The sequence below is a fragment of the Brienomyrus brachyistius genome, chromosome 18, assembly GCF_023856365.1.
Source record: "Brienomyrus brachyistius isolate T26 chromosome 18, BBRACH_0.4, whole genome shotgun sequence".
NCBI classification, from domain to species: domain Eukaryota; kingdom Metazoa; phylum Chordata; class Actinopteri; order Osteoglossiformes; family Mormyridae; genus Brienomyrus; species Brienomyrus brachyistius.
Window position 1 is genome coordinate 12,236,393 of NC_064550.1, and position 15,054 is coordinate 12,251,446.

Genomic DNA, 15,054 nt, shown 5'->3' on the forward strand with positions numbered 1-15,054 from the left:
GCCATTGTTGACTTGCTGACAGAGCAGTAAACATGGGGAATTTCAGATTTGCGCCAGAGTACTTGACACACCGCAGTATCACACTACAGGGCAAACAAAGTGTAGATTCACTGTCTCACAGCTGGGAACGATCAGAACATTTGTGGGAATCAGCCGAACGAATCTGATTACAGCTTGTTCTTGGTAGTGTGTGAGGGGGAGGCCTCTCATCATGCAGAAGTGAAAGACACGGAGTTTCTACCTGCTCTGCCCATCCACCGCTAGTTTGAGGTGATGACTTTGGTTGCAGTGTGTAATGTGAGAACAGCCTCATGGCAGGTGGAACTTTTGCTAAAACAATGACCGGAGACAGGAAATTCTGCTGATCCCAATACTTACCCAATAGGCACCAACCGTAAAAATACGTAACATCAGGAAGTTGCAGTTGCTGGAACAGAATGTGCTGGCGGAAAACGTTTTTTATATGTATTTGTAGGAAAGGTACATCAAACAGACAAAGCAGAGATCTGACTTTTTTTATAAGATGGGAAGCACTATTTGTACGTCTTTGGTCAGTGGATTTCACATGTGCTTGGAAATAATTCAGAAAAGTGAAAATATGCAATGCTTGCTTGTCATCTTGATTTGATGCAGATACTTAGAAAATTGACCACAGATTGTAATTTTACGCAGTTGGTTCGGGGTGAAGGAAGGTACGCATCTGAATATCTGATGCAAGTACCCAACCATATCGGCTCACCATAATTCTGAAATGGACAACATTTGGCCCAAGATCCATACAGACTGTGCTCCGTTTGAGGAGCCCATGGTGTTACATCCTTTCATTTTATATTTACCTTGAATTGCTTCACCTTGAACTAAATATATTGGTCTAACAATCATGCACAAGGACCAGAGGTCTGGAATGTTCTTTGAATCTGACAACCACTGATAGCTGAGAAAGATGGAGACGTAGATTTTAAAAGAAGCCAGTAGGTTTCCCATTGCTCTGTGGGTGCTTGTCGCAGGCCAACGCCCAATGAGCCAAAAGGCCTGTGGTAAGTCTTAAATGACATGCACTGCATCATTTCAGTTGGTCTATTTTGAAAGCAAATGTCGTTCTTCCCAGCCAATGAGAGCTGTGAGCTACAGAGCGACGGCATTGGTAGACCGTGATTTCATCGAGGAATGCAAGTGGGTGTTCCTGCTGACATGCTGGTTTGGAGAGGTTATGTTTGCACCTGACCCTACAGAAACCTGAAAAAAAAGAAGGATAGTTTAAATCTTGCTATTCTTGGTGTTCAGCTCATGTTCATGAGTCTTTAGAGGACCTGATATTAACTAGATGACTGAAACATTCTCTAATGATACATTTTTTCACACTCAATCAAAATCACACTTACCAAGTCTGACGCAATCTCACACTTTGTGCATGAATTTGTGGGATTCGTCAGTTTTTGTTCTCATTTCGAGATTCATCTAATGGATTTGTTTCAGATTTGAGTGTCAGATCCTCTTAATCATATATTTGTAACAGATGCAGAGCTGGATTGTTCAGGTCCAGTAAGTAAAAATCCAGACCAAGGTTTTGTTTTAACCAACCAGTTGAGTGGTCTGTGATTGAGATTCTCTCTGCTCAATTGGTTGCCTTCTGTACCAGAAATTTCCACCACTGGAGAGATGTGTTAAGAAACAGTGTACTATGTTCTTTGTACTTTATGGAATCCTCCTTATTGCAATGATAATGCTACAAAGGTGACAAAACTCAGCTGGTAGCTGCAAGTATCACAATGTCTTGTATCACTAATACCTGCAAAAATGGAAATGAATCAGATGAGTTTATGTAGTTTGGAGCTCAAGTATTAGGAGCTGGTCTTTGTCCTAGGATGTACAGTTTGGTTCTATCTATAGTGGTGTTTCCCAGTCCGGTCCTCAGGGTCACACAGTCAGTCTACGTTTTTGCTCCCTCCGAGCTCCCTGCTTGACGGTTCACATTTTTGCAAAGGACTGCCTGTGGGTCCCCGAGGATTGTGAAACACTGATCAGTAGTGTCTCTGTTTAATACATAAAGCAAATTTGCTAAACAAACAGCAGGATGCAAATATGTGGGTGTATTAAATTAGTTCAGTGGATCCACAGGGCGACGAGTTTCACGAACCCCGCCCTACGTTCATGGGGATGAATTGAGATCATTGAAAGCTGTGCCTAAAATTTAAAAATACACTGTCCCTTATGTGTTAGTATACACACATCTTGTGTCTTTCACAGCAGGGTTTCCCAGCCCAGTCCTCAGGGACAAGCAGACAGTCCACATTTTCTGCTCCCTCCCAGCTCCCTATCCATCTTATGCCTTTTGCAGCAGGGTTTCCCAACCCAGTCCTCAGGGACATGCAGACAGTCCACATTTTTGCTCCCTCCTACCTCCTACCAGGAGCAGGGATACTGCAAAAGTGTGGACTGACTGGGGGTCCTTGAGCACTGGGTTGGGGAACACTGTGCAAAACCCTTTAAATATTTAAGGTTTTTTAATGTGTAAGGTTATCTTACCTCTATGGTAAGAGTACTTACTTACTTAGAAAAAAACACAGTTTAACATTAGAACATGCAAATGAACAGTAGCAATAAAATAAACTGAAATTTCTTCTGTTCTCCAAAAAGTTATTGATACCTTGTTGGACGGCTAGATGGATGCTGCCTTGGTTCCCAAACCTCTCCTCAGGGGCACCGCAGCCATTCCAGGAATTCCATGAATCCAAATTACATTTCACCGCAAGCTTAATTAATTAATTAACTTAATTAGTTTAATAACTCAATGAAATACTGATTAGGCACCCAAGGTGGGGTCTAGTCAAGTTGGATGACACAGTTGCTGCAAACTCCGGGATGACTATGAGATGTTTTGAAATGGCAAAGCTGGTGTACTTTGACAGACATAATGGCATAGTTTTACACCAACAAGAAGATCATTGAAGATCATTTTCTTTGACTCTCTAAGACGTCTGCGCGTGTGCTAGTGTATGCTTTGGTGTGGTATTTTCAGCTCTGCTCTGATCTGGACACTAAGACTTACCCCTACCTCACTTGCAGTTCTCTTTGTCTTTGCTGCATCTAGCGCATAGTAGACTTTGTGAAGAATACTGCACCGAGTCAAATTCTCCCAGGGCAAAAATCATGTAGGGGGGGGCAGGGGGGCAAGCTAATAACAGACAGGTAAAAAAATAACAAATAAATCTTCCCAGGAAAATCACAGCAGGTGATTGGCTCGTTCGCCCAACGCTGGGAGCCACATGAGCGGGTCCCTCCTTCACCTGCTGTGGGAGCGGAAGCTGGACAAACCTGTCGGGGTGCGGGTTGCCGCTCTCTCACCCCGGCCCTTTCGACATGCCCTGGCCCGCATCCAGGCAACTGTCACCATGGCGACAGCACACCACCTGCTGAAAGGTCCTGTGCGTGACTCACGATGAAGGACTAATATGTTGTGCAGGGAATACTATAGGGAATTATGTGGTGTAATCTTGTCTTTAACCCCCCCTCGTACTTGACTCTTCACTCCCAGCGCAGGCTAACAGACACTGGGCGTGCTCCTGGTAGGGCTCATGAGCAACGGAGTGTCTCCTTTTGTGTTCACAGGGCAGAATTCCAGAAAGTGTGACTTGGCTAAGGAGCCCGAACCGGTCTAAGCCAGTCCAAAGACAAAAATCTGTGTTGTTCTAATCTTCACTTCAGCATCCATTTCTCACCTGAGAAGCCAGGCAGTACAGAGTGATACTACAATTTTTGTGTGGCAGACGGATTGGACTAACTGCAAATGGAAGCAGATTACAATAATATTAAGACTGACCATCCCAGCTGAGTGAGATTTGTATATGTGCTTACCGAAGATCCCCTTTGCAGCATTCATTTTATATCCAAGTAGCATAACTAATAACATCTTTACAGTACCCCAAAGCTCACTATGGAAACTAGTTTTTCAGCAATTATCTTCAATGATTTTCATCACATTACACCTTGACAAGGCCTCGATCCTGTGTTATTAAATCATGGATAAATAAGTCAAATAAACCTCCCAAAGCAAGATTACTCTCTGAGCCAGTGAACAAAGCAGTGACCCAGAGCGCATTGTGAGGAAAACGGAATTCTGCCATTTACCGCCATGGTGCCGTTCACGCTCAAACACTGACACACCCAAACCTCACCCCCAGAGACTTGGGGGGGAGGGGGGGTTGTAAACTTCATCTTAAAAGCTACCAACCTCTCTAGGTTTTTTACAGTGATGCATTTCGCACAGCGGCGTACAGGTTATGACTGCACGGCTAGAGAGGGTTCGTGAAGTATTGCGTGATAGGAGAGCACTGGATGCACATAACTCGGGGGTAATTGCCCTAACAGCCAGGCAGTTATTTTGTTCTAATGTCAGTAACCTGTCACTCATAAAGAGCAGAAAAACAACACAGAATTACATGGACTGGTCCGCTGCACTTCAGAGTGGTCTGAGAGGCAACCCCCTCCCCCCTTAATAGATTGCTAGCTCACACTGCCTCAAGTAAATGTGACAGAAACGTAACTCCGCTCACTGCAGCAGCCCCAGGCTACTCGCGTACCGCGGTAAACAAAACAACCTGTCACAGCGTTAAAGGAGCGGTTCCTCATGGAAAATTATCCTCTTCTTGCAGAGCGGAAGTATGTAGAAGTATGGCTTAGTGTGTTCATGTTAATACTGTATTCACGCATTCATCTCTCATGTACTCTGGTAGTAACTGGAACACCTCTGAGACGCAGGATTTTTTGCATTATTTAATGCTTCTGGATTTCAGCTTGGGATCTTTATTACGCTTTTCAAAATCAGCTAATCTGAGCAAACAAACAGGTTTCTTCTGCCGTCCACGTCAGATACATGTGAATTTTGCGTCTCACCCTTCTTTCTGTGTTGCGGCATGTCCTGCGTGTGCAGATCTTTCCGTGAAGTGAGGAACAATAGATTAGACTCGAAAGTGCCATCAGCTAATTCCTCCTTTGAAAACAGATGACAAGACCACGCGACGGTTCGGAATTTCGGGCCGCTTTCTTCTCTCACTTCACTTCCTGTCTTCCTGTTTTCAGCCAGGGTGCTTTTGGGTTGATTGAGATGTTTGGGTAGGTGGTTAATGACAGACACGACTGTGAGCTGTGAGGTCAAAATTTAGATGAAGCCCAACTGCTGTTGCATTCAGCTAAGGGGTAGGAGTAGGGTAGTGTGGATATAAAGCCAAATTAAATACTGGGAGGTGTACATATCTACCCCCCTCCGCAGTTCCTGCGCTCCTGTCCAGCAGAATATCAACCTCCAAAACAGATCAAGTGGGGACATTATTTCTGAAAGGCCAAATTCGGCTCCACACAAGACTACATTGAAATCGGAATTAAAAACTCCCTAAATGCACCTGTTACACTCTGGATGTCTAGTCTTGTTTGGTTTGTGTTTACCAGTTATTTTTTGCTACAACAATTCCCCCTGAATGGGCAGCCTAAATTTGTACCGAAATTGGACTGCATTGTAAAGGTTAATAATAATAATAAGGAGCAGTTTTGTGTTGATTAAGAACAGGTGCATGAATCTAGGCTGGTGCACAGATGTAACAGGATGACATGAGTCATAGTATCTCTGTTGTCCTGAAATATTTTCTATTCATAGTCTAATTTGATTCATTTCCCCCCTTATTTTAAGAGAGCTCCTGTGGACTGTACCCAGATTTGGATAAAGGGAGAGCTGGTTGTTGTGGTCTCCCTACTCCTCCCATCCTGCATTTTAGCCCCCAGTGGTTTGCTAATAAACCATTAAAGTAACATGCATATATTCATTCATTTAAGGCTCTGCCTTTATACAGTCAGCCGGTGCTGTTTAACAGACAAAGGGCTACCTGATTCATGTCAAGGGGGCTGCTCAGAAGGCGATTGAGTTGCATAGGTCATTCATAACTTTGATTCATACAGCGAAGTCAAAGTGACGTGTGTGTGTGTGTGTGTGTGTGTGTGTGTGTGTAGTCTGATTGCACTGAAGAATCACAGACTACTGGTTTGGGGAGGAAGGGGTAGGATTTTTTTGTTTCTTTTTTGTCTTTCATTGTGGCAGCAAATTAGAGTGGAGTTATGAGTCTGACCAATGTGCCCAGGGCCGTCACACACAAATGAACACCAATATCTAAAATATACGCAAAAAATGAAAACATTAGGAAAGGCACATTGTATGTAATTGCAGTTGTAATTAAAATGCGCAGGCCTGGCTCAATGGCCATAATTCCCAGCGACTCAGGAATGTATTTCAAATAATGGCTTTTCTTCACCTTCCATGGGAGCAGCCAAGTGTATTAAACCTCCTTCTCCTGGCAGACAACACAAAGACTGGCTGTTTGGGACGGAATGCGCGTTCTGCACCTGCGAGCGAGGGCCGAGCAGGTGTGCTGAGTGGGACGACGCCTTAGCCAGCTATGGTGGCTTTGGTCGGGACGAGGGAATAAGCGCAGACCGCCGTCACTGTGCAATAATGCCTAAGCGGAAAATGAGGAGAACTTTGAGACTTGAACTTCTCTAGCAGTCCACATTTTATTTATATGTGTTGTGTGTTCTTCAAAATGAAAGGCAATTCTGGAATTATTTCAGCGTTACCCGTGGCAACTGTTCTACCGCTCCCATGAATGGAATCTCTAAGTGCTTAGTTCATCCGCTATTAGGCTGAGTGTGTTTCCGGTTCTTACAAACTGCAGTTTTGGTTGTGATGGTCATAGGGCTGAACCGTGACATGATTCATGTGATTTCTTCTTGCTGCTGAGCGTTCCCTATGTCACTCCAGCGATGGTGTCATCACTGTGAAGCTACATATGAATACGTTACTCTTAACACACACACAGCTATTCCCCGCACCACCAAATACCATCAAGATAAGATCCTGTTTCTGTTTCATAAACGACCAGCCGGCAGAATTACGCATCGGTAGACCTGAAACCTCTTAGATGATTTCCGCTATACCTGCCAGTTAGTTTTCATCTCAGCAGCTACGATAAACTTTATGGTTATATTAGAAAATGTACGTCGCTATGGCTAACAACATAACATTCATGTCTGAGCAAATAAATAAGAGGAACAAAAATCAAAATGCATGTGTTTGAAAGTCTGAATGTACACATAGATATGGCACTTAATGACTTAAACGTTGTTTCTTGGAAATTGGGTGGTTCCGAAATAACAACCAGACATGTTCATTGCAGGATGATACAAACTTTTAGCTAAAGATCTGTTGGGGAAAAGACTGACATTCGGTAAGCAAGGAAGTGTCCATTTATGGAAATGATATGTTTTTCTGTGGAAAAAAATAATAATTCAGAATCATCAGTGACTCAGACAGATACTTTTCTCGGTGAGGGGGATGGTGGAAATGCAACCAGGAGAAAATAGGGCAACCAGTTTGGTTAGTTGTGGTTAGTAGTGTCAGGTGTCAAGCCCCGCCCTCTAAGGTAGATACAAATACTGCAGGAGCCAGGCCCAGGTAAATCACTGAGCGACGAGCTTTGGGGACAAGGCATCGGCGACCTGCCTTTTTGTGCAACTTTGATTTCTTTTTCCCCCCCTGCTGCAGCGACACAGAAGAGAAGCTTGACAGAATGGCATCGACTGGGCTACAGATGTTAGGCATGGTCCTGGGCATCATCGGGTGGATCGGCGCTATTATAACATGCGCCCTCCCCATGTGGAAGGTGTCGGCTTTCATCGGCAACAACATCGTTACGGCTCAGATAATCTGGGAGGGTATCTGGATGAATTGCGTGGTCCAGAGCACTGGGCAGATGCAATGCAAGGTTTACGACTCCATGCTGGCGCTACCCCAGGACCTGCAGGCCGCCCGCGCCCTTATTGTCATGGCTATTGTGGTCGGAATCGTAGGCATGCTGCTGGCCATTGCGGGTGGGAAGTGCACCAACTGCGTGGAGGAAGAGACTTCCAAGGCGAAGGTGGCCATCGGCGGCGGCGTGATCTTCATCATCGCTGGACTCCTCTGCCTCATCCCGGCGTGCTGGGCGGCTCACACGATCATCCAGGACTTCTACAACCCCCTGGTGGTCGCCGCGCAGAAGAGGGAGATCGGTGCTTCAGTGTACATCGGCTGGGCTGCTGCCGCCCTCATGATCATCGGAGGAGGCCTTCTCTGCTGTGGATGTCCTCCCAAGGAGAAGAGCGCCTACACTGCCAAGTACAGCGCTGCCAGGTCGACAGCTTCAGGCGCCAAGGAATTTGTGTGAGAGGATGACGGCTGGATTCTATGCCTTTTCGACATGGCCTCCTTTGGACTCCATTGATCACGTATGTTTGCCTCAACCAAAGGATCATTCCAGAGCCTTAAAATAAAATGGGACTGTAAGAAATGACTGTCAGAGAGAAGTCTACTGGTTACATTCCATATTAATTACAACAAGGGTGTGATACTGTGTGTATGTGTGCCCTGATTGGGGCGGTGACTGATGTTGTGTTTCAATAACTAAGCGAATCTTAAGTTGCATAGAGTTTTATGTGCAACTGACTTCTTTACTGTATATAGTTTTGTAATTTTTAACCCTGGAATGCCATTATACTGAGAAAATGTTTACATGTTTGTAAGACACCCAAAACGGCTTGACTTGATGTCATAAATATGCAATATTGATCTTTTTTTTTACATTATTCAAACATTTATTGGTTGGTTAAGTGGCAATAAATGTAAATAAATGTTTCTTTTCTAAAATACATATTTCACGTCTATATTTGTGATGCATCCATTGTAAATCTACCTGTAACAGCAGAAAGGTAGGTCTCGGATGTTTTTCTAAAATAGACTGGTAGAAACAATGTAGTTTGATCCAAAACAGAATGGAAAAAAGATCATTGTTTCACAGCAATTGCATGGATGTTAAAAATCCTGCTCGTTGAAAGCATGAAAAGTATGAAAATACATCAAAAGGCACCAGAAGTATGTATCTCAAATTGCCACCTGATTGTTACATAATGGGCTCCTTTTACAGACCATGGGTTTCAAGTTACCAGCCCCTTTCTGCTTAAAAAGACCGATACGATCAGCGGCATCGGCAGCAGAAGTTTCAGGGGTTTCCGTGAATTATGGGAGTTGTCCACTCCGAGGGCGGGGCCACCAAAATCCGGGTTCAGGTGAACAGAACAGTGTCTCATTTCTCAGTGTCTTGTCAGAAGTATGAATGCTTTAAAAAGTGTTGGTCTCTCTCATCTTTACATCACCCTGTCTTCGAGCTTCGGTGAAGGATCACCAGGATCAGTCAGAGACGCCGTGAAATAATGTGACGATTTTAAACTAAAAAATTATCTTGCATGATAATTTCTTTACTAAAAGACCATTTCAAAATTATATCTGTATTTTAAATATTGTTTTTTTTTATGGTAAAAATAAAAGGATGATGCTTTGGTGGTTTATCTTGAGTAATTTCTTTCATATTAAGTAAAAGACTAGTGTGAAATGGCGCCATCTATAGTTAGTACTTTGGTAGAACGTGACAGTGCTGTCCTGTTAGAATTTGACGCTTATCTTTTTGTCCCTCCGTACGTACATTTGCTGTAAGCAGTTATGCAGTGCAGTGTTGTGACCAGGCATGCAGCCAAGGGGTAAAATTATGGCTTTGAATCCCCCCCCTCAGAAATTTGTTTGCTATCGATCAAACACGCATGTCCACAAAATCTGTGGAGGAGGACAACCCCTGCGGAGAAAAAGCCTGAAGTCTATCCCAAGCACACCCTGGACACAAAACAGGGTCCACATGAAGACAATGACAGCAGCTACCCTCATTTTCACCTAATCACCTAATCACCTAATCCTACCTGTGTTTCGCTTTCTCTATTTAGTACAATTTGCATTACTTCATAATACCTGCCTTGGTCACCATTCTGTATAAAGACACCTGACTATATTTGTATCGATTTAAAAATGTAAAACCTTTATTTAATACATTGACAGCACATCTTTGGACTATATGGAGAATTCATTTACATGACACTTCTGCTACTGCTTAAAATGACACAAACATCACTTTCGTGGAAATCCATTCAAATACGATGATTCAAAATGGAATTTTACACGCCTGTTCCACAAGACTCATCTCTATAACTTGCCTCTACATATGCATTTAGAAGGTATAAACTGCCTTAAAAACCAATTCCGTACTTGACAAACCAGTCCTCACCTCCAGGTAAATAATAAGTCACTGACAGTCACTGGAGACACACATCATACAGCCTTGAACCAGCCCCTGTTGCATTAACTTCAGCAGACAATCTGGCTCACTGTGTGTGTTCTTTATGGAGCTCACATACATCTTCATTCAGAAACTCATCCAGCCATCGTCCAAACCGCTTATCCTATTGTGTCGCGGGGGGTCCGGAGCCCATCCTGGAAGCAACGGGCACGAGGCAGGGAACAACCCAGGATGGGGGGCCAGCCCATCACAGGGCACACTCACACAAGCACACCTACGGGCAATTTAGTAAGTCCAATTAGCCTCAGCATGTTTTTGGACTGTGGGGGGAAACCGGAGTACCCGGAGGAAACCCCACGATGACATAGGGAGAACATGCAAACTTTGGATTAGTTTATTTTGCTAAAATGTATCTCAATCTGCGATATACAATATTGTGCCACCCAGCATCACTTCCTGATGCTGTCACTGTGATTAAGGAGAATGGCATCCTGCATACCTGGAGGACAGTTAGAATGTGCGTGTTATCCGGGAGAGGCGTGCCCTCTCTTCGCTCGCTTCCCAAAATGCTTAGTGTTTTGACAGCGAATTTGCCAACTTCTCATATTTCTGCTACAAACTGGAGCCATCGCTGTAACCCTTGTGTAGCTATGTTGCCCATTGTCTTCGTCCTCTTAGAAAACAAATCCTTGCTTTTCAGCTCATGATGCCACTGAAATACGTTTAAGATCATTTTATGTTTTGGATAACCACCTACAAAGGTTAATCTAAAGATGGTTTATTTGTAGATGAAATGCAAGACATGTAACCTATGAGCTTCGCCAAAGAACATTTGTAGAGGTGTTCAGCTTAGCTTGGGAATTCACTGACCACCTCGGAAGTCGATACCTTATTGAAAAGAAGAAGGGGTTGTTACAGAAAGAGGCCACCCATTGACTGAGTCAACAGTGTCTGGAGTGCTTGTTTTGGGTCCGCAAGCTGGAGGTCATTTCACCTGCATAGTCTTCTGTGAAAAACATACAAGAGTGCCAACATGACCCCTGTGATATCAAGTGACGACCTTTCTTTGTTTCTGGGGACAAAACTCCGCCCACCACCAGAGAGGAATAAATAGTCGATGCCGTTTTTTCTCTGAAAACCTTCTGTGGCACTCCTGGGACAGAGTACCGAGGACAGTGACCTACAACCATGGCCTCCCAGGGACTCCAGATCATGGGCATCGTGCTGGCCATTATCGGGTGGCTTGGGGTCAACATCGTGTGCGCCCTGCCCATGTGGCGTGTGACGGCCTTCATCGGTGCCAACATCGTGACGGCGCAGGTGATCTGGGAGGGCTTGTGGATGAGCTGCGTGGTCCAGAGCACGGGGCAGATGCAGTGCAAGATCTACGACTCCATGCTCGCCCTGCCCCAGGACCTGCAGGCTGCCCGCGCCATGATCGTCATCTCCATCATCCTAGGCATCTTCGCAACTCTAATGTCTATTGCTGGTGGAAAGTGCACCAACTGTGTGGAGGAAGAGACAACCAAGGCTAAAGCGTGCATTGTCTCTGGTGTGATCTTCATCGCTGCTGGGCTCCTCTGCCTCATCCCTGTGTCCTGGTCAGCCAACACCATAATCCAGGACTTCTACAACCCCCTGTTGACTGAGGCCCAACGTAGGGAACTGGGGGCATCCCTCTATATTGGCTGGGGAGCTGCAGGAACCCTCCTCTTGGGTGGAGGCTTACTGTGCTGGAACTGTCCCCCCAAGGAAAGTCGATCTTATCCTACAAAGTTTTCAGCTGTGAGATCCAGTGCTACCCCAATGGACTATGTCTAAATTACTAAATGGAATTATATTGCTCAGTCTAAGGTTCCAAATAATGGACAAGCACTAAGGACATTAGGTACCTCAGATGTTTTCTGGTCATACTGCTTTCTGGAGCTTTCATAGTATTGAAAAACCTTTCTTAGAGATAAATGTCTAACCCTAACCCTACTTTTTACTTATATGTATGGACTCGATTTGTCAATATATATATATATTTTTTTTTCTTTTGGCCTTATCTACATGCTGTATGCTGTTATTTTCATCACATATTTTACTAAAATTTTCTTACTGCTAAAAAAGTATGCTTTAAATGCGTATCAATATTAAAATAAAACAGGACAACGGCCTTATCGCTGCATTTTGCGTAAAAATAGAATTTTAGTTACTTTACTACCTATATGTGGCATTTTGCGCTCACGGGAGAAATTTCTGGGTAATTTTATTATGCGTGGAAACGATTTTTCTTTATGATACCGGAATCAGATTCTTGGCTTGTATAAACGAAAGGGGAGCCACCTGCTCATGGAGAATTATCTACGCGATTCTGGTCACGCCAAGGTCAAAGACTGATATTCCAAAAACAATGTGGGTGTCAGCACAGCTGCCGGCTCGGCGTTTATCTAACCACATATCAGCGCTTATGCATGTGAAAATCTCCACGAATGGGCTGTTGGTATAAACCACAAAATCGGAGACGCATCACTATACACAGCTAATTAGAAAAAAGGGTGAACGAGTCCAGCTGTTACTGCAGGTGATAACATCTTAATAAAGAAGATTATATGTTTTTAAATTATATTTCAGTTCACTTCCAACCAAGGGTAGGAACCGGGTAGGAATTATATTTAATTTCGATGCATTTCGATGCATTCATCTCCCCCCAAATAAACAGATCTTTGATTTCTTAGATTATTGAATATGCCGCGCAATATCCCCCACACCCGCCCTTGACCAGGGGTCGTCTACCCCCAACATTTTATTTGGATTCTTTCATACCAATAAATTGTATTTTAATTAAGCTGCATGACCCCATAACAAACTCTCTCCTACAGCGTTGCTTCCAACGTCTCAGAACTCAAGACACAAGGACAAAATGTAAAATGTTTTATTGACATTTTAATTGACATTTAATTAATCTTAATTGAATGGTGTTAGGATTTAGTTTAAAAAAGGGATTGTTAGTAGCTGTTAGACCTGACTGTACATAGTATATGCTTAGGGATGCGTATCTCCATGTGATACACATCTCGATGCGTTGTCAACAATCCGATACATTAAAGATACACATGAAGCAACTACTAATGCGATGCGATATGATTCACCTCTATTGCACTGCCGTGTGATTTGACACAATGCAATTCAGCACGATGCAAAACAATATGATGCTATGACATTCAATGTGATATAGAAAAGGTTTAACGAGGGGGAAACAATCTAAGTATAATATTATTTGTCAAAATTATTGGTCACATTTCTAAATGTGGACTCTACTAATTATTATATATTAATAAACTGCATTTTACTTTTGCAAGTACGTTAGAAACGACGCGTCCCGACTTCATCCCAATCTAAATCCGGCGCACACTTTTTAAATCGGGACAATCGCATCGTAAACTTTTATGCTAGTACACCGAAGCAAATCGGTAAATCTTACCATCTCTACTTGTGCTCCTTACATAAGCTAACTATTTCGGAGCGGGCAATTGAAGCCTTGTTACTCGATGTAAAAACAAATACAGAATACTACATATACAACATAGTAGTTCTTCAAATATGATCAATTATCGTTTAAGAGCTTTAATTTTTATTCAAAAAGGGGAAAAAAAATATACGTCGGCAATTTATACATAGTCCTTTCCTGAACTAGCAGATTTAGCTGGAGAGTATTTCGCAGTGTACGGACGGCCTTCTTTGGGGGGGCAGCTGCAGCAAAGTAGCGCTCCACCAAGAATCAGGAGACCCGCCGCCCCCCAGCCGATATAAAGCATTCCGCCAAGTTCCCGTCGCTGTGCGTCCGGTAGCAGAGGGTTGTAAAAGTCTCTGATGATGGTGTTAGCAGACCAGCACACAGTCACCAGAGACAGGGCACCGCTGACCATGAAGAAAGCTCCCGCCGTGATCGCAACTTTGAACTTGGCGGACTCGTCTTCTATGCAGTTAGTGCACTTTCCCCCGGGGACCGACAGCAAGATGCCGAAGAGTGCCATCAGCACGGAGATGACCACCAGGGCCCGAGCCACCTGAAGGTCCTGGGGTAGCGCCAGCATGGAGTCGTATACCTTGCACTGCATCTGCCCAGTGCTCTGGACCACGCAGCTCATCCACAAGCCCTCCCAGATTATCTGAGCCGTTACGATGTTGTTGCCGACGAACGCCGTTACCTTCCACATCGGAAGGAGGCAAATAGTGATGTCGCCGAGCCACCCTATGGCAGCCAGCGTGATGCCCAGAATCTGTAATCCCATGGACGCCATCGCTGTCCAGTGCCAAGCGCTGATTTTCCACACCAATCCAAAACTGAGACAAGCACCCCTTTATAACGGTACAGGTCTAAAGCCCCCCTTCTCTCTCTGGGTGGGATTTGGCTTCCCTTTTTGTTATTCATTGGGAGAGACGACCCTGGGAACACTTCTTCCCCCCCCCAAAAGAAAAATTTGGGTGGTTATGCTACCATATTCGAGAATATCTATGCATTATCACAAATATGCACCTAAATGTAAGTAATACGAAGATTCGGGTTTAAACAGTTTATTACAGCAGCCCAGACACCTTTCTGTATACTACTACAGACACTGAAGTTAACCTACTTTCGTTTATACATAACTTTATTAATAAACACCATTTTGAGATGAAATTTAAGATGACTTAAAATTTAAGATCTTTTTGTATTTTATGTGTTTCATAATCCAATTTCTGAGAAAGGGAGTAATATATTTACATCGTCAGGAGCCTGAAAGCTGCACCTAAATAGTAAAGCTTGGGAGGAAAGAACGCAAGAAAACGTGGATCGATTATGGACTCTGTTGTAATGTCAGGTTCT

General features: G+C 43.8%; 1 protein-coding gene and 1 pseudogene across 1 annotated transcript; one reads left to right on the forward strand and one right to left on the reverse strand.

Moving 5' to 3' along the window:
- The first annotated feature begins 7,477 nt into the window (after positions 1 to 7,477).
- LOC125712893 (claudin-4-like) lies at positions 7,478 to 12,807 on the forward strand (annotated as a pseudogene).
- A 307-nt stretch (positions 12,808 to 13,114) lies between these two features.
- Positions 13,115 to 14,857, reverse strand: LOC125712891 (claudin-like protein ZF-A89). Its single transcript, XM_048983446.1, has one exon. It carries the CDS (start codon positions 14,486 to 14,488, stop codon positions 13,856 to 13,858), a length of 633 nt encoding a protein of 210 aa, XP_048839403.1. The 5' UTR covers positions 14,489 to 14,857; the 3' UTR covers positions 13,115 to 13,855.
- Positions 14,858 to 15,054: the final 197 nt, after the last annotated feature.

What these genes read in the sequence shown, in the direction of transcription:
- LOC125712891 (XM_048983446.1), bottom strand. Translation starts at nt 14,488, where the DNA reads ATGGCGTCCATGGGATTACAGATTCTGGGCATCACGCTGGCTGCCATA.